At 42.2% G+C, this 23149-nt stretch overlaps 1 protein-coding gene across 2 annotated transcripts in view; it reads left to right on the forward strand.

Moving 5' to 3' along the window:
• The window catches only part of OCA2 (OCA2 melanosomal transmembrane protein), a 313888-nt gene that overhangs the window by 149018 nt on the left and 141721 nt on the right, over nucleotides 1-23149 (forward strand). For both annotated transcript variants that reach the window (XM_045005021.1, XM_045005030.1), the window contains exon 15: nucleotides 20400-20547. In XM_045005021.1, the coding sequence (XP_044860956.1) occupies nucleotides 20400-20547 (148 nt within the window). The remainder of the gene's footprint in view (nucleotides 1-20399; nucleotides 20548-23149) is intronic.

The following is a 23149-nucleotide window of genomic DNA, read 5'->3' on the forward strand; positions in this document are numbered from 1 at the left end:
TGGACTGGTGGCAGTGCTCTACAGGCCTGGCAAAAAAAGTCTAGCTTTTTATGGTGGCAGTGAATTCCTCTAAAATGCCTGACTTTCTGTACAATTCCCAAATGTCATCTGCTTTAGTGGTTGGCTGCTTCTGTTCATCTTGAATCATAATTGGGTCTACTGGGGTTCTTTAGAAATAGATCTTGTTTTGACAGAGGCATATTTAAAGATTATGATAATTTTGACAACAATAATAGTATTTAGTACTTATGTAGGACTTTTCATCTTCAAAGTGCTTTCCAAAAGATAACTCATTCCCACAACACTCCCATGAAGTAGGTAAGCATTTTACTATCTGTTTTACTGATTCTGAATAAATGCCACTTATCAACATTTCCTTCAATCCCTGGATAAACCAGTAATTTTATTTAATGTTAAATTGTTAACAAATGCTGAATTTTTCATACATTAACCACACACATGGGCTAGAATGTTGTATGGGAAAATAAAATATACAAATGAAGGGTGAAGTCCTTGATTAGCTTCCATAGGCAGGTAAGGTAAGGTAAGGACCAAGCTTCTGTATCCTTTCTCCATGGCCAAGGTGGCGGCATGCTCTGTGGGCGTACCACCTATAAGGATTCATTGGCCAAACACCCTGAGCAGGATGGATGCTGTTACTGATGATGTCTGAGGATTCAGTTCCTCATCCTTGCTCGTGTTAATCTGACCACATTTGTTCATTACCAGGTTGTGGTAGGGGAGACAGTGCTGCAATGTTAAATTCGTGGAGTTTTCCCCATAATGGAGAGGGGGTTACCTCCCTCCTTTTAAAAGGCAGGGTGTTTTGGCCCTGGGACCTATTTGTTCCTGTGACTCCCCACCAGCTCTGGGAACCCCTATCTCAAAGGTTCTCAACCTTTTTCTTTCTCAGCCCCCTCCCCCCACACCCAACATGCTATAAAAACTCCACACCCCACCTGTGCCACAATAACTGGTTTTCTGCATATAAAAGCCAGGGCTGGTGTTAGGGGGTAAAAAGCAGAGCAATTGCTTGGGGGCCCCATGCCACAGGAGCCCCCACAAAGCTACATTGCTCAGGCTTCAGTTTCAGTCCCGTGTGGTGGGGCTCAGGGACCTGGGCTTCAGCCCCATGCAGTGGGACTTTCGCTTTCAGCCTTGGGCCCAAGTGATTCTAATGCTGGCCCTGCTTGGAGGCCCCCCTGAAACCTGCTCAAGACCTTTAGGGGGCCCCGGACCCCTGGCTGAGAACCACTACCCTATCTCACTTCCATCTGCTTTGAAGTGTGGCTGTAATGGAGTCAAGCTCCATGAACTCCCCCTGTCTTGCAGACTCTGAGACTTCTTCCTTAACTAGGTTCCAGAGAGCAGAAGGGTTCCCTTTGTATCGCTCGGGAACAAGTACTTAAGTCCAGATGTACAAAGGCATTTAGGCACTGAAAGATGCAGATAGATGCCTAGTGAAATTTTCAAAAGTGCCTTAGTCAAGTAGGAGCCCAATAATAGTTAGACAACTAACCTGCTTAGGTGCTTTTGAAAATCCCGCTCGGCAGCTCTCTGCATGTTGAGGCACTTAAATACCTTTGTAAATTTATCCCTAAGTTGTTGAATGTCAGGGGTGGGCAAACTACGGCCCGGGGGCCACATCCGGCCTTCTGGACGTCTGAATTCAGCCCTCGAGCTCCCGCCGGGGAGCGGGGTCCGGGGCTTGTCCTGCTCCATGAGGCTTTTGGAAGCAGCGGCATATCCCCCCTCCAGCTCCTATGCGTAGGGGCAGCCAGGGGGTCCTGCATGCTTCCCCCGTCCTAAGCGCTGCCCCCAGAGCTCCCATTGGCTGGGAGGACAGGGCAGTGCGCAAAGCCGCCTGGCCACACCTTTGTGTAGGAGCCAGAGGGGGGACATGCCACTGCTTCTGGGAGCTGCTTGAGGTAAGTGCCGTCTGGAGCCTGCCTGTGCCCCAACCCCGTGCCCCAGCCCTGATCCCCTTCCTGCCCTCCAGACCCCTCAGTCCCAGCCCAGAGTACCCTCCCGCACCCTGAACTCCTCATTTCTGGCCCCAACCCAGAGCCTGCACCCCCAGACGGAGCCCTCATCCCCTCCCACACTGCAGCTCCCAATTTCGTGAGCATTCATGGCCCACCATACAATTTCCATACCCAGATGTGGCCCTCGGGCCAAAAAGTTTGCCCACCCCTGTTGTTGAATGTCCTTAGCTGGATAGTGGTGTGGGTGAGGGATCCAAAAGACAAGTAGTTTGCTAAGAAATCCAAAATGCCCTGTGTAATCATTTAGCACGAAAGATTATGCAAAGAATAATGTTTAATGAAAGGAATATTACTAGGGATATTAAAACATTCTGCTCCAAACATGTATTAGCATTGCTAAACCATTTTAATTTTCCAAGTGAATTACTTAGTTTATTATACTAAAGGTTGTTGTCAATACTTGTAGTAGCATTGAGAATATCCTGAGATATGAGAAGTTCATATATTTTTGGCACATACTGCAATGTGTCTTTTAACCAGTTGTGGTCTTTTTAACTTTTTTAGGAAACAGATAATATTTTGGTTCCTTTAGACTTGAGATTGTTTGTTCTATGTTTGAACTTCTCGAATGCTTTCTTACTGCTGCTTTAAAGTTATGAGAATCCCTTGGGGAGAGAAAAATGAAGATCAAGTATTCTCCAGTTCTCTGATAACAAAATTGTATACTAATATTGTGTAAAAAGGGAAATATGTAATTTTTCTCTTATTTATGATGATTTTATTTAAATTGAAAGGTTTCTAGTTAGGAGAACTAGTGGTGCACTGTGATCAGGAATCACCTAAATTACTTTATGCAGATGCAGAAGTATACCGCAATATCTTTATGTAGCTATAGAGCAATAGTCCACACTTTTATCATATTCCTTTCCCAAAGGGGGAACCTACAAAAACAAAATCCTAGTTGAGAGATGAAAACATCAAGGGTGATTGCTTTTATATACCTATCTCTTGTTCTTATGACATTCATAACCCTGAGTGCATCCCAAAATGAATGAAGAGACACTTATGTCAGTCAGCAGGGCCTGGACTTGATTAAACTTTCTGTGGTGATATTGTGGGAAGGTGTGACACAGAAGCCCATTGGTGGTTCATTACTTTGTGTCAACAACTCTTGTCAAATCTGACATACTTACTACATCTAATACACTGTTTTCATGATATATTACATGCCACCTTTTGGGTATATCTCATTGAGAAATAAATAGCTAATTGATCATTAATATTTTTGCATGATGTGGGTATGGGGTGTGTATAAAGTTATGGATTTAGGTTAGAATTATGTTCTTAAAATGTGTATGACAAGCAATGCATAAACCCAGTCTGCCTTAGACTAAGCAATGTGTATTTGCTTGTCTCCCTAGCCTGGTTGTAAGGCAGAAACAATGAATGTATATGTACATATTAGGTAAACAAAGCTAAGAGGCATGTCAAAGGGTTACTGTCTATAAAAATGGGGGGCTGAACCTCAAATGATAAGCAATTGAATCAACTGCTTATATACAATATTACTGCATTATAAAAGTGTATTGAGTAAGGTCTTTTATGAAAGCCTGTGACATATTGTTGATTAATATCATTGTGAAATGTATGTATTAACACTACATGAAGAATTATAGATACTGACTGATATTATGCTTTAAAATCTGTGACCAAACACAGGGAGAAAGAGCTTTTCCCCCAGAAAGTAGGGATGGTAGCTCTACCTAGGGGTCTACAATGTAAATTAAGGATTATAAAATCAAAACAATGTAAGCCTCATTTACATATGAATCAGCAGGGAAATGGGAAGTCAACAAGAAGGGAGGAACAGCAGGAAGCCCACCTGCTTCTTGTAACAGGGTCACTGAAATTTGGGAGATACAAACAGAAACAGAGAGCCATTTTGGTATCCATCACTTGGGGGGATTAAGGGGCCAGAGCTCTTGAAATCACAGAACGTTGGATCCTTCGACAAAGGGGGTTGAAGTCTCTGGGAACTGCATTTAGATGAGAAACCTGCTTCAGCAAAGATTGTAACTTACGGAAATTAAGTTTTAGAAGTGTGTTTTTACTTTCGTTTGCTTGTAACCTTTTCTATCTTTATTCCTTATACTTGGTATCACTTAATACTATGCCTTTTTGTTATACTTGTTTTACTTTTATTATAAACCTATTAGGTGCTGTGATTGAAATAAGTGTTTGTCAAACCCCAGTTAAATTAATGGGCTGCAGTGGATTGTCTCTTTAAAGGAGCAACAAACTTAATTTCTGTAAATGTTCAGTGAGAGGACTGGACACTGCAGGGAGTCATCTTGGGAGTTGGGTGTTCACTGTTTGTTACCTGCAAGGCAAGGTTTGGACTGGCAGAGTCCTGAAGAGTTTGCTGGCAAGGCAGTCAAGCTGGTGTGTCAGGGAGTTATCACACAATTTAACAGGAGCAAAACTCTCACTTGCTGACTGAGAGGGATGACACAGTAACTCACAATTCTGGGAACCCTAGCAGAACATTACAGAAGGCTAGGTCAAAGAATCAGAGTTTTCATTTTATTTTGATTGCTCTGAGGTTTGCAGTCATTCTGAGAACTTCTGACTGTGAAGTTGGTCCAATAAAAGATATTACCTCACTCACCCGGTCTCTCAGTTTTTAGACAGCAGTTCAGATTGAATAGTTATCTAGATTTTAAAACTACACTATATACCATTGCTATAATGAGAGTTTTCACTCTGGCAATTCTTCTATTTAACAAATATCTCTTCTGATTTTGATTTATCTTTCCCTAGTTTATTTAACAAAATATGGCTGAATGTAATGATTTACTATTATATCTTAAATTGATTGCTATAACATACTCTGTATCTTCAGTGTCTTCATTATTAGGTCTTTATGTTGCTAGATTAAAAGCATTGGATGAAATACTTATCTGTTGGGTTATAGCTGAAGACATTTTGAAGCTGCATTTTTTCATGATTCTTCATTTCTTAATAAAACTTTGCATCTGTCAGATAGTTGGTTGCATTTTTTGATTGTATTAATATGACCTTTTGACGAGACACACCACTTAGCACTTGTCTGGTGCCTCCCCTTGGTCACTGTGGGGATTAGTTCTCAAGGTGATGTCCCTTCCTGTCGTTGTATGTTGTCCCCTCATCTCTCACTGTGGTCTGTAGCCCCCCTCTCACTCTCTGGAATCCCAGTGTCCCCTTCATGACTCAGCCTTCCAGCCAGGTCACTCAGCATTCCTCCTCCTCTTCCAGGATACAGTCCTTCAATTCTCTGTTGGGCAGGCAGCCTTCCTGTTCACTGCCCCACCCGTCTATGCCATGCCCTTGGTGGCTGGTAGGGGAACCTGGGCCTGCCAACTTCTCTGGGTTCCAGTCCAGGAACCCTACACAAGTTCTTGGCTATCCTCTCCCAGCCATCACTGCTCCTTCCTTGGAATGCTTCCTATAACTCCTTGTTTCCCTCCTTGCTCTGGGTGTACCAGCTCCAAACCCTCCTTCCTTTTCCCAGGGAGTGACTGCCCTTTCCCAGTGGCAGCCTCTGTCTGTTGCCATCTTCCTGGCTTTATAGGCCCCACCTGTTCCTGCCCACCTGAACCTTCTTGCAATCCATTCCCTGCTCCCTGGCTTTCCCTCCAGGTGCAGTCTATGGAGTTGATAGGCCTACCTGGCCACCTTCAACCCTTCCAGTCCTGTGTCATGGACACCCATCACAGACCTTAGTAGTTATTTATTAGGTTAAAACATTTTACTGCAAGAAATTATATATCCATGGCTGAAAAGAGGATAATGAATTGCACAGCAATTTCTTTTTCTTCAGACAGTTGTCAAAAATACCCATTTGTACTGTAATAAAAAATAATTAACTTGATTTTGAAGATACTGCGATTTATAAATCTGATAGTCTGAGTTAAAAATCTCTTGATTGTGAGTATACTGGAATAATTTTGATAGATTTCAAAGCAGAGATAATTTTCTCTGAAAACCAAAATAGATCATTGGGAGTTTAGTTGAGTGAATGGTGGCAACTTTATTTTGGAACTTTCTCTGATTCTGAAGTTGATAAAGTAATATTAATACTGTTAGGAAAGTGATAATTAGCAAAAGAAATGTATAAGTAATTATAAAGCTTCTCTTAGGGTAGTGTCTAGAATCTCTACTAGAAGTGGGAGCCCTACTATGCTAGGTGCTGTATATAAATATCCTATGTCACTTTTCCAAATAACATAAAATCTAAATAAGCAAGGGATAAAGAAGCAATTATTATTCCCACCTGTAAACAATGGAAAAATGAGGCATAGAAGATTATGGCCCAGCTTTTCAGAGGGATTTAGGCATCCTTCTCCTATTGACTTCAGTGGGAGTTAGCCATCGAAATCACTTGCCCGAGGTCATAGAGAAAGTTTGTGGCAGAACTGGAAACTGAACCAACATCTTCCGACTTGACATTCAGTGTCTTAACCACAAGACTTCTCTTTCTCTCTAACAAAATGTATAGTTAGGATAACTGTATGCTAATTAATAACCAATCTTGACTGAGATTTTTTTTAATGGGTCACTGAATTCGTCATTGTTGTCATTATACTGAATTCCTGTTTCAGAGGCATTAACATCTTGCCTTGTGATTTGAGGATAATTAGTCCATGTTAGTTCACTGTATATCTTTCAGCTATGTTTGAATGTTATTTAAAATACAGAATTGTGTTTAATTTCCTCCATTTTTGCTGCCATAAATTTAGCAAACGTTGTTGTCTGTTATAGGCGTCTTAAACTTTATTCTTACATGTAAAATGCCATAGGAGGTTGGCAATGTTTTACTGAAACCCCTCACCCAGCTAGCAATTGTGGATCTTGCTGGGGAAAACCCCCAAATTCTAATGATATTGTTCGTGATAGGGGAAAAAAATCCTCACCATCTGTACTGCTGGGTGCTACACTCTGCTTTGGTCCGTCAAGCCCCAGACTCTGCTATGCAGGCTGCAAATCTCTATAAAAGTGATTCTCTGTCTATTCAGCTCTGGGAGGTTGTCAATGTTGAGTAAATCTCCCGTTTAGATTACAAGATTTTTTTATTTTGATAAATGTTGAGGCTCAAATAGTAGAACTGTTTAGAAGAAAATGTTATCACTTGGGTATAAACTCTTGGATTCACATTTATATATTGAAGGCTGCCAATGACCTTGGTACAAATGATTATATAAACAATACATAATAAATAAAACTGACATTTCTAATTCCATACCATTTCTATTCAGCAGGTGATTGGTATTTTTAGCCCGAACTCTTATGTATTTCTTTCAACAATATTGTGCAGGCTTCTTGTGTGTCTGTGTTTTGTGATTTTTTTTTTTTTTACAAATAATTAAATAAAGCAAAACATGTGCTGTGGATAATTTTTTGTTATCACAGTGTTTGAGAAAAACTGATCCTCAAAGCACTTCCACCTATGCTTATCTTTACCCGCATGAATAGTCTCATGGAGATGTGAGGAGGTTTGGGGTGCAATCCAGACCAACGAGGGGTTCTCACCTGCCCTGAAACCCTGGATTCCTCAGATGCTTTGCTGCTGTAGCTCCCAACCTGGGATGCTCACAATCAATCTACAAACATGCCAAACATGCAGATCACACCTGAGTGGGTGTGGTAGACTGCCCTTGTTCAGCAGCTGACCCCAGCAGCCCGTCTACTGCCCAACTCTCTTCCACCAGCCTGGGTTACTATTTGCAGGGTGATCCCCAACAAACTCCCAGTCCCAAATTTTCCCAAACCTATGTGCTCTGTCATATCCACCCCTCTCCTGGATAGTTCAGAGAAATAGTAAGGTTTTGATGTTTCTCTAAAGAGACAAAAGCACATCATAGCTTGTTAACTTAATTGGGGTAGATACACCCTTCCATTTAAACATAGCACTGAGTTGGTTTATATTAATAGTTAAACAAGTCTATTAACAAAAGAAGATAGGCTTTTCAGTGAATTCATGTATGAGAGAGAGAGAGGTTTACAAGCAAAGAAAAGTGAAACCCCGTCTAAAAGTTGAAAACATAATCTAGCAAGATACAGGCTTTGTTCTTGATAGTTTCTCTCACCAATTTTCTTCCTAGCCATGAATGACTTTCAATCAGAACCTTCCACAGAAGCACAAAGTGATGTTTTCCCTTGTCTTCCTAAGTGAAAGATCTCTGCCTAAGCAGGTTTCTCACCTATGTTCAGTTCCCAGATGGAAGCATGTATCAGCGTTCACATCATACTCCCCATCAGTACTCGTCCTGGGCCGGGGAAGCTAATGATCCAACCAGTGGACCAAATTTGGTGGTGAATCCTGGTCATGTGCCACTTGAGGCACGTTGTGTATATGCTAAGAAGTTGTTCCCAAGGACTTCAGCTCTGTCTTGATTGAAGGACCCATCTTTCTTAGCTTGCAAGAGCTCTGTTCCCTTGTGTCCGTCTAGTGATGGATGCCAAAGATGACTTATCTCCTTGCTTATATCTTCCACAATTCAATGACTTTGTTTCAAGAGGCAGGATTACCTCATGCTGTTCTTCCCTTCCTGTGGGCTTCCCCCTGTGTGTAAATGAATCTTCCATTGTTCTGATTCCACCATGCTGAATTTACATAGGAGACAGGTCAATAGTTGCATTCTCTCCTGTCTGGATGGGAACCTCTTTCTCCCGGTTTGGCCACAGACTTTAAAGCATATTAAGTATCCAGATTTCCTCATATATTGTCAATACACACATTTCACAGTATTAATCACTGATGTCATTAGCTTTCAGAAAAAACTTCATGCTACACTTTTATAATACAGTAATATTGTATAGAACCAGTTGATTCAATTGCTTAACACTTGAGGTTCAGCCCCCATCTTTATAGCCTGGTAGACCTTTGATATGGAGTGTTCTGTGGATTACTCCTCAAAGTAAAGTTTATTCAATTTGTGAAGAAGGCAACAGGGAATCTGATGGTGAAGAAAGCTCCATGCTCTTTCTTCCCCCACTTGTTAGCTTAATAGCTAACAACATTCCACACAAAGATGGACTACAAGCCATCAGGAATAGTATCCCTGATAATATCATGGCTAACCTGGTGGCTGAACTTTGTGACTTTGTCTTCACCTACAACTATTTCACATTTGGGGACAATATATACCTTCAAGTCAGTGGCACGGCTATGGGTACCCACATGGCCCCACAGTATGCCAACATCATTATGGCTGACTTAGGGGACGAGAGCTAAGGAAGTGTTGTTCTAACGCCCCTACTCTACTTGCACTACATTGATGACATCTTCATCATCTGGACCCATGGAAAAGAAGCCCTCGAGGAATTCCACCGTGATTTTAACAATTTCCATCCCACCATCAACCTCAGTCTAGACCAATCCACACAAGCGGTCCATTTCCTAGACACTACTGTGCTAATAAGTGATGGTCACATAAACACCACCCTATACCCGAAACCCACTGACCACTATACTTACCTACATGCCTCCAGTTTCCATCCAGGACACACCACACGATCCATTGTCTACAGCCAAGCTCTAAGATATAACCGTATTTGCTCCAATCCCTCAGACAGAGATAAACACCTACAAGGTCTCTATCGAGCATTCTTAAAACTACAATACCCACCTGCTGAAGTGAAAAAACAGATTGACAGAGCCAGAAGAGTACCCAGAAGCCACCTACTACAGGACAGGCCCAACAAAGAAAATAACAGAACGCCACTAGCCGTCACATTCAGCCCCCAACTAAAACCTCTCCAGTGCATCATCAAAGATCTACAGCCTACCCTGAAAGATGGGGGAGGGATAGCTCAGTGATTTGAGCATTGGCCTGCTAAACCCAGGGTTGTGAGTTCAATCCTTGAGGGGGCCATTTGGGGATTGGTCCTGCTTTGAGCAGGGGGTTGGACTAGATGATCTCTTGAAGTCCCTTCCAATCCTAATAATCTATGATTCTATGATCCCTCACTCTCACAGGGAGACAGGCCAGTCCTCGCTTACAGACAGCCTCCCAACCTGAAGCAAATACTCACCAGCAACCATACAACATAAACACTAACCCAGGAACCTATCCTTGCAACAAAGCCCGATGCCAGCTCTGTCCACATATCTATTCAAGTGACACCATCATAGGACCTAATCACATCAGCCACGCCATCAGGGGCTCGTTCACCTGCACATCTACCAACGTGGTATATGCCATCATGTGCCAGCAATACCCCTCTGCCATGTACATTGGCCAAACCGGACAGTCTCTACGCAAAAGAATAAATGGACACAAATCTGACATCAGGAATCATAACCTTCAAAAACAAGTGGGAGAACACTTCAACCTCTCTAACCACTCAGTGACAGACTTGAAGGTGGCAATTTTGCAACAAAAAAACTTCAAAAACAGATTCCAAAGAGAGACTGCTGAACTCAAATTAATATGCAAATTAGATACAATTAACTAAGGTTTAAACAGAGACTGGGAATGGTTGGTTCATTACACTAATTGAATCTATTTCCCTATGTTAAGTTCTCCTCACACCTTCTATGGGTCATCTCAATTATCACTTCAAAAAGTTTTTTTCCTCCTGCTGATGATAGCTCATCTCAATTGATTGGACTCTTCCAGTTGGTATGCGTACTTCCACCTTTTCATGTTCTCTGTATGTTTAAATATCTCCTTTCTGTGTGTTCCATTCTATGCATCCGAAGAAGTGAGCTGTAGCCCACGAAAGCTTATGCTGAAATAAATTTGTTAGTCTCTAAGGCCTGGTCTACACTAGGGTGGGGGGTCGAACTAAGGTATGCGACTTCAGCTACGCGAATAGCGTAGCTGAAGTCGAACTACCTTAGTTCGAACTTCTTACCTGTCCAGATGCCGCGGGATCGAAGTCCGCGGTTCCCCCGTCGACTCTGCCTCCGCCGTTCGCGGTGGTGGAGTTCCGGAGTCGACGGGAGCGCGTTCGGAGTTCGAACTATCGCGTCTAGATTAGACGCGATAGTTCAAACTCCGAGAAGTCGAACGCTACCCGTCGACCCGGCCGTAAGTATGGACGTACCCTAAGGTGCCACAGGTACTCCTGTTCTTTTTGTGGATACAGACTAACACGGCTGCTACTCTGAAACCTTAATAGCTTTGTTTATCTAATATGTAAAAATGGACCTTCATTGTCTTTGCCTGAAGATTGGGCTGGTCAAAGAATCAAATATGCATTTCTTTGTCTAAGGAAGACTTGTTTATGAACTTCTCTTGACATTCCTGGTTTAAACACACTTTAGTCAGAATTCTAGCATATATCCATAACTCTTAATACCCACCATGGACATACATCGTGCAAGAATGTTAATTAGATCAGCAAATGATTAGTTTCAAATGATACCTCGCAAGGCATGTTTTGTACAAAGATTATTACAATAATGTGTAGGATGTAAATATCAGGATGCTCGAGGTTGCAGGAGTTCAGTAGGGGCTAGCCATGTGAATAAAGATAAGCATAATCATAAATGATTGCAAGATCAGGACCTTAAACTTATTTGGTATTGTTGGGAATTTGGTCTGGTACTTAGAATACCTTGGTGGGAGCCAGGGACTACTGAATTTTAATCTCAACTGACACTGATTCCCTCTGAGACCTTGAGCAGCACTTCTTTGCCTCTGTTTCCTCATCTGTAAAATGGGGATAATGCTTATTTATCTACTTCACAAGGACAAATTAGTTAATAATTGTAAAGCACATCTAAGAACTAAACCCTATAAAAGTGATATTATTGTTACATGAAGCTATAAAATCAATGGTGCTGGGTTTTTTTCCTTGTTCAATGAATATATTGATAAAATTATCTTTGCTCTAAAATCTTAACTAGGAAAAACATATTTTAGTGAAAAAAGTTAGACTGCAATACTATGAAGAGAAAATTGTACTCCTAGGATTATGATTTGCACTTTATTATCCACAGCCCATCACTGCTAACTGTCTTGACTGTCTTTCACCAAGAGAAGTTGGTCCAATGAAAGATATCACCTCATCCACCTAGGCTTCTAGAAGTGTAGTGCACTTGCATGTTCAAATTATCATAAAATGACAATTATCATCTCATCTTGGATGGTCATGCATTCCTGAGTGTATTCAATTAACAAGGCTGATTGCTAAGGATTTTGAGAATTAATTATATTGAGTTTGCAAGACTGTTCTTTGATATTGCTAGTGTTAGTGGAGGAGTGTTAGTAATGGAGTAATGGTCTCAAGTTGCAGAGGGGGAGGTTTAGGTTGGATATTAGGAAAAACTTTTTCACTAGAGTGGTGAAGAACTGGATTGGGTTACCTAGGGAGGTGGTGGAATCTCCTTCCTTAGAGGTTTTTAAGGTCAGGCTTGACAAAGCCCTGGCTGGGATGATTTAGTTGGTTTGGTCCTGCTTTGAGCAGGGGGTTGGACTAGATGACCTCCTGAGGTCCCTTCCAACCCTGAGATTCTATGATTCTATGAGTGAATGATATTCTGAAAGAGGGAATCATTCTGAATGTGAGTAACAGGATCGCAGGAAGAGAACACACATTTGGGTTTTTTTTTAAAACTAAATACAACTTTTTTAAAAGGTGGGGTGAAATCCTGTCCCCCCTGAAGTCAATGATAAACCTCAGTGGGACCAGGATTTCACTCGTAAATTTGTCTTGTTTTTTCAGTGTTCAATATGTTGAATGAAGGGAGGACTGAAAGTGAATGAAGGCGCTAGCACAGATTGGCCCTATGAACCCCATAAGTTTGATGAAACATTTACTTGAAACTAGAACTGGATAGAAAATACATTTTTCAGTGGAAATTTTCTAAAAATGAAAAATGTTTGGCCAATCTCCTTCCTCAACCCTCCCCACCCAATTAGAAATGCTACTGCAGTGCCTCATGGGAGTTGCATGCCTCTCATTCTCCTCTATGGGTTGGGCTTTCTGACTGTGCTACATCTCATCTGATGCACCACAGTCTCCTCTTGTATTGAACCACTGCAATGCATCATGGGAGTCCCTGCCCACAATGCACAATGTAGCAACTCCCGCAAGGCATGACACTGGCATTTCTGAACTGAATTTTTTTTAGTTTTGGGGTATTTGTTTTTTCAACTTAAAAGCAGTTTTGGGGGGAAAAAAGGGTTAAATGAATCAAACTGTATTTGATGGAAAATATTCAACCTTTCCTACTTGGGGCAAGTAATAGTGAGCTAGTGCAGGGGTTGGCAACCTCTGGCATGCGGCTTGCCAGTGTAAGCACTCTGGCAGGCCGGACCAATTTGTTTACCTGCTGCCTCCGCAGGTTCGGCCCATCGTGGCTCCCACTGGCTGCAGTTCGCTGCTCCAGGCCAATGGGGGCTGCAGGAAGTGGCATGAGCTGAGGGATGTGCTGGCCGTGGCTTCCAGCCGCCCCCATTGGCCCGGAGCGGTGAACCGCGGCCAGTAGGAGCCACGATCAGCTGAACCTGCAGAGGCGGCAGGTAAACAAACTGGTCCATTCTGCCCGGATGCTTACCCTGGCGAGCTGCGTGCCACAGGTTGCCGACCCCTGATCTAGAGGATTCTGTAGATGGTGAGAAGAAAGAGAAACCCAGACTACTCAACTGTCCCTCATTCTAAATGACCACACTAATTTAAATCCCCAAATTAACTAACTAAAATCCACACATATGTTTATTGTTGAAAATAAAGACTCACGGAACTGAGGTTATCTACAGACTTAATTACATTAAAGAAATAAATTCTACAAGATTTTCATTTTCCTGCATAAGTGAATTTTATGTCTCTTATTTTGAAACTTTGTTGCACATTACAATGGGCATGTTGCACAGAGCACTTCACACACCGAACATATAACATAACATATAGTACAAGTCACATTATTTTGCCGAGGAAAGACGAGAAAGGAAAACGTGTTTTTGACTTAAGCTTTCTGCTCTTCAGTTCTGTTTGGTACCTCAATACAATGGTGATAGGTGTCTTTTTATAAAAAGCAAACACAGAGTTTCACTCAATGAAAAAGCTACTAGGGAACAACTTTTTACTTTGGCTGAAGGAAATTTGATAAAAGATTTAACCATCTTCCAGTAACAAATAACCATAGTAGGAGGACTGGCCCCTAGGGGGCTGAATAGATGTGATTGAACAGGGTGTTGCAACTGAGACTATCAAAAAGCAAAACGGTAAACAGCATTATCATGCTCCACAAGTGTCTGCCCCTGCAAAGGACAATAAAATACTCTCTCACTGAAGAGAGGTGCTGGAAGACCAGGCACAAAGCCATGATAATTGGGTTTGAGGATACATGAATAAGAAGAGTGAGACATAGGTCTACCTTGGTGTGAGTGGGATCCAGTAATCAAGGAGAAGGGAAAAGATAAGCGGTAAATATAACTGTTAGTGGTCCCCAATAGTGAAGGACAAGGAAAGAGATAAGCTGTATAAAAACAAGTGCAAGAAATAATAATGTCAGCAGCAATGGCTAAGAATATGTGGAAGGAGGATAAGCAGACTCGGTGGAAATTAACAAAATATGCTGTGTATGTGGCATGAGAACAAAGCATGCTATGTACAGTGATTGCTCCAGAAAATAACCTGACCACTCACAAAGTGCATGATATAATGTAGGATGGAAGATGCATGCATCAGTATAGGGTCAAATTTGTACATAAAGTAATTAACACTTGGACTCATATGCCCTGTACCTAGCCCCTACCCGTGAGTCTGATCAGTGCTGTCTAGTCTTAGTGTATGACAATCAAGAAACCTGAGTGATGAGTTCTGGGGAACCAGTAGATTGAGGTCTCAAGAGAAATCCCAATGTGATAGAATCTTCTTGGCATCTCTCATACCTCATGTACTTAAATTCAGTTTAAAAAATTATCTCATTTAGATTGAAACAGCATATAGGATCACTTAAAGTTTTCCCTTTACCATACAGGGATCACAAAGCAACATTTTTAGAGACAAAATCAGAGTGTTGAAAGAAAATGAAGAAGCCTAAAAGGAAATCAGACTCCACCTTTTTTTTTAGATTTTTGCATTGAAATGGGAGCTTTTAGTGCACGGTAGCAGGGTTCATACAGATGGAGCACAGCAGGTGAGTGTGGGGTAGATTTACAACCCAGGCTGCCATTTACTAACTGTTCATATAGGCAAGCCCTTAGATTGTAAACTCTGGGCAAAGACCATCATTTATACACCTACAAAACCATTTGAAGCCATTCAAAATGTAAGTCAATTGCTATATATGGCTCTTTGTTTGCAACAGTTATGTAAAATTATAATGTTTCATCAAGGGTGAATCCTTGTTAAGCCTATCTCTGCATGATTTATAATTTCATAACTGAGAATAATTGGTCACAAAGGTAGGGGGCTTCAATAGATATGTTACAGTTACTAAATAATATGAGCAAAGTAATCGCAACAACAACAAATAGAACTAATGTTACCTCTTTCAGTATATAAGGAAATATTTGTTTTCATGACATTCTGAAGGATAACTCTTAGTAAATGAAATAAATGCTTATTTATAATTATTTATTGCTAAATTATGAATAAGCAGCACGAAGAGATTCACATGCCTCTCTTCCCACACTAAAGTTCTCTGGCTATATGAGTGATCTGGAATTGGGCAGCAATTAACCCTTGGCAATTTGCTCAAATGGGTTGCAACTTGGGGAAAAAGTTCCTTCTAGGTGGTATTTGATATTATCTGTGTAACTAAGGATTCTGCTTGTACTTTCTTAGGATTCTTCTAGGAAATCCAAGGCTCTTTCATAATGCACACATTCTATCACTCTAGCTGAGCTGAAGCATACAGTTTCCCCCCTTGATGTCAGGCTCCAAGGCCTTATCTCTACTGGGGGAAAAAAAACCACATTGTGTTAGAAAACATGACAAGGCCACTTTTTGACTAACACCAGATTAAATATTATTTTGGCCTGAGTGTGGACAAGGATGTTGTGTTTAGAAATTTGTTAGGTGGCTTACTGTTAACCCTCACTCTCACAGATCTTGGGAGACAGACCTGTCCTCGCTTACAGACAGCCCCCCAATCTGAAGCAAATATTCACCACCAACCACACAGCACAGAACAAAAACACTAACCCACGAACCTATCCTTGCAACAAAGCCCAATGCCAACTCTGTCCACGTCTATTCAAGTGACATCATCATAGGACCTAATCACATCAGCCACACCATCAGGGGCTTGTTCACCTGCACATCTACCAATGTGATATATGCCAGCATGTGCCAGCAATGCCCCTCTGCCATGTACATTGGCCAAACTGGACAGTCTCTATGCAAAAGAATAAATGGACACAAATCTGGCATCAGGAATCATAACATTAAAAAACCAGTAGGAGAACACTTCAACCTCTCTGGCTACCCAGTAACAGACTTAAAGCTGGCAATTTTGCAACAGAAATGCTTAAAAAACAGACTCCAAGGAGAAACTGCTGAACTTGAATTAATATTCAAATTAGACACCATCAACTTATGTTTGAATATAGACTGGGAATGGCTGAGCCATTACACACATTGAATCTATTTCCCCATGTTAAGTATTCTCACACCTCTTGTCAAATTGTCTGTAATGGGCTATCTTGATTATCACTACAAAAGTTTTTTCTCTTAATTAATTAGCCTCTTAGAGTTGGTAGGACAACTCCCACCTTTTCATGTTTTCTGTATGTGTATATATATCTCCTTACTATATGCTCCATTCTATGCATCCGAAGAAGTGGGCTGTAGCCCACAAAAGCTTATGCTCAAGTAAATGTGTTAGTGCATGCAATTTTAGGGGGCTGCGCCACAAGTACCCCACCCCTGACCGTGGATTCCGAGGTGGGGGTTGTAATCTCTGCCATGGCTGAGGATTATGCAGACGGGGAAGATGAAGATGAAGAAGAGGAGGATGACCTAGCAGAGAGCACACAGCACTCCGTGAGCCCCAACAGCCAGGAGCTTTTTATCACCCTGACGGAATCACCTCCTCCCAGCCCTCACAAGCAACTATCCCAGACAATGACGCCATGGAAGGGAGCTCTGGTGAGTGTACCTTTGCAAATAGCAAACATTGGTTTTTAAGCAAGCGTTTTTTAATGATTGATTTGCCCTGAGGACTTGGGATGCATTCGCAGACAGTATAGTTACTTAGAAAAGTTTGTTAACATGTCCTGGGATTGAGAGGAAATCCTCCAGGGACATCTCGATGAAGCGCTCCTGTAGGTACTCCAGAAGCCTTTGCAGAAGGTTTCTGGGCAAGGCAGCCTTGTTCCGCCCACCATGGTAGGACACTTTACCACGCCATGCATGTAGCAAGTAATCAGGTATCATTGAGTGGCAAAGCATAGCAGCGTATGGTCCCGGTGACTGCTGGCATTCAAGAAGCATCCGTTCTTTATCTTGTTGTGTTATCCTCAGCAAAGTGATATCGTTCAGGATAACCTGGTTAAAAATCAGGAATTTAAGTAAGGGGGGTGGCCATTTTTCTAATGGGTTCGTGGACTGCAGCAGCTTAAAAAAACCCCTTTCCTGCACGTAGCGAAGCGGGGGGAGGGGAGGAGTGAAATGCCGAGGATCTTTTTTGTGTTTGGTCACCGGCGATCTTCCCCAAGCTACCAGCCATGCAGTGGGTGGGGGGGTGGGAAGGTTGTTGATTAGCAGGGAGCTAGCGTGGTATTAGCCATGCGTTGGGGGGGAGGGGTAAATCACTACAGAAGCCGAAAGACAGTGGCTTACCATGGCCGCATGCAAGCTGAATTCTGATGCCTGACCTGTGTCTGTGAGATCTGTAACTCCAGAGCTGCAAGCACTCACTATTAAGATGAAAAATGTGACCTTGTAGGGAAATCACATGTGCTAGGTGAATAGTGCTGTTCACTGTGAGAGAGTATAACCATTGTTCTGTAAAATGTATCTTTCTAAATATTTATCTTCCTCATGCAGCTGCAAATTTTTCAACCATCCCTCCTCCATCCCAAAGGCTAGCACAGATAAGGCGGAGGAAAAAGAAGACGCGAGATGAGATGTTCTCGGATATTATGGAAGTTACACGCAATGAAAGAGCTCATCTGAATGAGTGGAAGGACGTGGTATCAAATTACAGGAAAGAGGCCAGTGAACGTGAGGACAGGAGGGATGAACAAGAGGACAGGAGGGATGAACGTGAGGACAGGAGGGACAACCGAGATGAGAAGTGGCGGCAGGAAGATCAGCGGTGGCGGGATGCAACTCTGGGGCTGCTGCGTGATCAAACTGACGTGCTCCGGCGTCTGGTGGAGCTTCAGGAACGGCAGCAGGATCACAGAGTGCCGCTGCAGCCCCTGTGTAACCACCCTCAACCCTCACCATGTTCCATATCCTCCTCACCCAGACGTGTAAGAACGCGTGGGGGGAGGCTCCGTGCACCCGCCCACTCCACCCCCGTGGACAGCCCAACAAGAAGGCTGTCGTTAATGTGAAATTTTTTTAATGGCCTTCTCCATCCTTCCTATCCTCCTCCCAAACCACACCCTTACTTCTCTCCCTCTTTTTATAATGAATTAATAAAGAATTCATGATTTTTAAACGAGAGTGACTTTATTTGAATAAGTAAGCTGTACTCGAAGGGGGAGGGTGAGTTGCTTACAGGGAATGAGTCAATCAAGGGGGTTGGGTGTTCATCAACAAACACAGCAGTCACACTGTACCCTGGCCATTGATGAAGCTCGTTTTCAAAGCTTCTCTGATGAGCACCGCTTCCTGGTGTGCTCTTCTAATCTCCCTGGTGTCTGGCTGCGCGTAATCAGCGGCCAGGTGATTTGCCTCAGCCTCCCACCCCGCCATAAAGGTCTCCCCCTTACTCTCACAGAGATTGTGGAGAATACAGCAAGCAGCAATAACATAGGGGACATTGGTTTGGCTGAGGTCTGAGCGAGTCAGTAATGGGCGCCAGCGCGCCTTTAAACGGCCAAATGCACATTCCACCACCATTCTGCACTTGCTCAGCCTGTAATTGAACAGATCCTGACCACTGTCCAGGCTGCCTGTGTATGGCTTCATCAAGGGGTAGGCTGGGTCCCCCAGGATAACGACAGGCATTTCAACATCCCCAACTGTTATTTTCTGGTCTGGGAAGTAATTCCCTTGCTGCAGCCGTTTAAACAGAGTAGTGCTTCTGAATACGCGAGCGTCATGAACCCTCCCTGGCCATCCCACGTGGATGCTATGGCGTCTGCACAGTTCACCAAGCAAAAAAGGTGCGAAACGCTTGTTTGCTGCTTTCAGGGAGGGAGGGGTGAGGCTGTGCCCAGAACCACCCGCGACAATGATTTTTGCCCCATCAGGCACTGGGATCTAAACCCGGAAATGCCAAGGGGCGGGGGAAGCTGCGGGAACTATGGGATAGCTACGGGATAGCTACCCACAGTGCAACGCTCCAGAAATCGACGCTAGCCTCGGACCGCGGACGCACACCACCGAATTAATGTGCTTAGTGTGGTCGCGCGCACTCGATTTTATAAAATCTGTTTTACAAAACCGGTTTATGCAAATTCGGAATAGTCCCGTAGTGTAGACGTACCCTTAGTCTCTAAGGTGCCACAAGTACTCCTGTTCTTTTTGTTAACCCTCGGATTCCCAATGGTCTCAGTGCCTATGGAACAAGCATCTCAGAAGTCTCCAGAACTTGCAAAATGGTTTAATGTCATTACACCATGTTCTCAAACGCAATGCTAAAATTCCACCACACTGGATAATTAAAACATTTATTTTATATAATTAACAATGTTTTAATATGAAAATAAAATAAGTGAAAAGAATCCCAGCAAATCATGGAGCTAGCATTGTTCATGCTAATTCTTCTTGAACAATTTCATGCTTTTCATTCCATTCCATTCACCTTCCTTAATTTATATTTGTCCATTTTCCTTGTACAGGGGCATTTACCTTCATATAGTTCTACAAAATGGCTAGCACTCTGTTAGCAGTACAATAGAGCACAGTTTATTTTGTATAGGTTAAAAACCGATTCCTTGATTTTAGACCCAGAGTTTGTCCTTGGATATGTGTGCCCTGTTCTTTCGTCAGTCAATAGGAACCACTCACTAGCATTGGAGGGAACAATTTTTTCTTCGAAAACTGAATCTGGGGTTTGTTTCATTTAAAGTTTTAATAATGTTTTTCCTCTTTATTTACCATTATTTTTTCCTCCACACCAAAGCAAACTTTCAGTAATAGTTTTGAAGGTCACTAGCTCTATGCTGCTTCCATTTGAGTGGTTTTTAACTTTGGAGTGCAAGACGTGTGTATTTGCATTTTTTGTTTTTTTGGGGGGGATCTGATATAATATGTATTCTAAATCACTTTAAGCTAAACAATCCTATTTCTTCTTAGAACTGAAACACGAGATCCATGTTTGGAGACTGACAGCACAACGCATCAACCCTGCCAGCAGAGAAGAAACTGCTGTGAAATGCCTCTTAATGCAGAAAGTTCTGACTCTGGAGATCTTGCTGAGGAAAAAACTCAAAACGTTCCATAGGTATAGCCTGCACAAATTCACATCACTTTAATTTTGTAGAGGCACAGATTTTTTGGAGACTTGTGAAATCTACAGTTTGGCGGAATGGAGAACAATTAATTGGGGATGGCAATTTATGGAACTTTGCTGTTTTTAGCTGGGACTGCAGGGTTTTCTGTATCAATGCTTTACTAGCTGTTCATAAGATTAGGAGTGAAATCTAGCCCCACTGAAGTCAATGATACTGAGGCCTGGATTTTACATTAGTAATCCTACGCACAGCTAGCAGAGTGAAGATCAGTGTGTTCTCCATTGGGACCAGACCTGGATTCCAGGGCGTGCTTTTGAGCATCACATGGGAATTGGAGAAGAGGTGCTGCCCCTTCTACCCAGCACCCTTCCTAATGATGATTAAAGACTGAGTAAGTAGCTACAAGATGTTTGATAAATGTAAGGAGACAGAATTGGCTTTTTGAGGCTGCAAAATATATGGTAATATGCCCCTGGACTTCAGGGTCTAGAAACATCAGGTACTGTAGTTTTCATTTGAAGGCATAAAAAGTAAGTTTGTGATCCTTTTCCATTCAACAGTGTCCTTCAGAACTTACAGTGTGGCATGCTGCTAAATTTTGAAAAATAAAATATTAAAGTGCTCTTCAATGAGGATCAGACTTTGGAAGACATCCCACTCATGTATAAAATTATTTATTATTAACATTTTAAGAAAGCGCTATCAGTTTAAATATGGCCCACAATTTAAATGTTGTACTGAGGATGGGAAAAGCTTTAATAAAACCGAAGTCTAACAAAATGTTAATCCAATTTTTTTTAAAATTCCAATGAAAATCACTGCATGTCATTTAAAAGTTGCTCTTTAGAATTTGAAACCTACCTAGTACAGTACAAACAACCTGGTAGTGAAATTGACTCTAAACAAAAGTGAAACTGACTTTATTAATTTTCATTGTCCAAGCTGAGTGAAATGTAGATAATTAAATAAAAGGCATAAAAAGGAAAATGTAAATTGGATTTTAAAAATTCTTTCAGTAACCTAAAGTGTTTTTGTTTACATTATATGATGTTTACATTGACATTGTACATATTGAATAGTCTGGCAGGTTTATTTTATGAATCATCAAATCATGATCAAAATCAGGCAATTTAAGAAAAAGGAAATAAAATATTATAAGAAATCATGATTTACCAAAGAGAGAACTTCTGAAGTGTGCATATAAACTACCTCATTGATGCTGGAAGTCAGGATTCCTTCAGCATAATGCAGCGATATGTAATCCATTACTGTTAACAGCACAACTCCTGAACCCCAGGGTATGCTGGAAGAGCTGACTATACTGATAACTAAATAAAGTAATCGAGATTTTAAAAATTTCATTATAAAATGCAAATGATAGTTGAAAGCTGCTATCAAATCCCACCTCACTCTTCTCTTCTGCAGACTAAATAAACCCAGTTCCCTCAGCCTCGTAAGTCATGTGACCCAGCCCCCTAATCATTTTCGTTGCCCTCTGCTGGACTCTCTCCAATTTGTCCACATCCCTTCTGTAGTTGGGGGGAGGGTGGAGGAGAAACTGGATGCAATACTCCAGGTGTGGCCACACCATTGCCGAATTGAGGGGAATAATCACTTCCCTCAATCTGCTGGCAATGCTCCTACTAATACAGCCCAATATGCCATTGGCCTTCTTGGCAAACAAGGGCACACTGCTGACTCATATCCAGCTTCTCGTCCACTGTAATCTCCAGGTCCTTTTCTGCAGAACTGCTGCTTAGCCAGTTGGTCCCCCAGCCTGTAGCGGTGCATGGGACTCTTCCTTTCTAAGTGCAGGACTCTGCACTTGTCCCTGTTGAACCTCATCAGATTTATTTTGGCCCAATCCTCCAATTTGTCTAGGTCACTCTGGACCCTATCTCTACCCTCCAGTGTATCTATCTCTCCCCACAGCTTAGTGTCCTTTTTGCAAACTTGCTGATGGTGCAATTCATCCTATCATCCAGGTCATTAATTAAGATGTTGAACAAAACTGGCCCCAGGACCGACCCCTGGGGAACTCTGCTTGATACTAATGCCAACTAGACATCGAGCTGTTGATCACTACCTGTTGAGCCCAATAATTTAGCCAGCTTTCTATCCACCCTATAGTCCATTCATCCAATCCATACTTCTTTAATTTGCTGGCACATGACCATTGTTTTATCTCAAAATGGCACATGTCAACTTCCAGAACTGGTGCAGGAGCTAACTACAGTCTTTGGCCTCAGTCCTGCAATGAAGTTTGTTAGTTCAGGCCTAAAATGGTGCAGAGTTCCTTTGAAGTCAGTGGGACTTTTCATAAGCATAGGGTCTATGTGCTAATGGATTGCATTGCAGGATTGGGTTTTTAAGGTGAAATCCTTGTCCCATTGAAGTTAATGGGAGTTTTGCTATTGGTGTAATAAGGCCACGGTTTCATCCTTAGAATGAATTGCTTTATAAGTAAGAGGATGGTCTAAATGTGAGAGCAAGGCCGTCCTTACCCATACGCAAAGCACGCAGCTGCGTAGGGCACCAGGAAATTTGGGGCACGAAATTTCCTGGTGCACTGAGCAGCTGCGTGCTGCTCCA

Source organism: Mauremys mutica, chromosome 1 (assembly GCF_020497125.1).
Source record: "Mauremys mutica isolate MM-2020 ecotype Southern chromosome 1, ASM2049712v1, whole genome shotgun sequence".
NCBI classification, from domain to species: Eukaryota; Metazoa; Chordata; order Testudines; family Geoemydidae; genus Mauremys; species Mauremys mutica.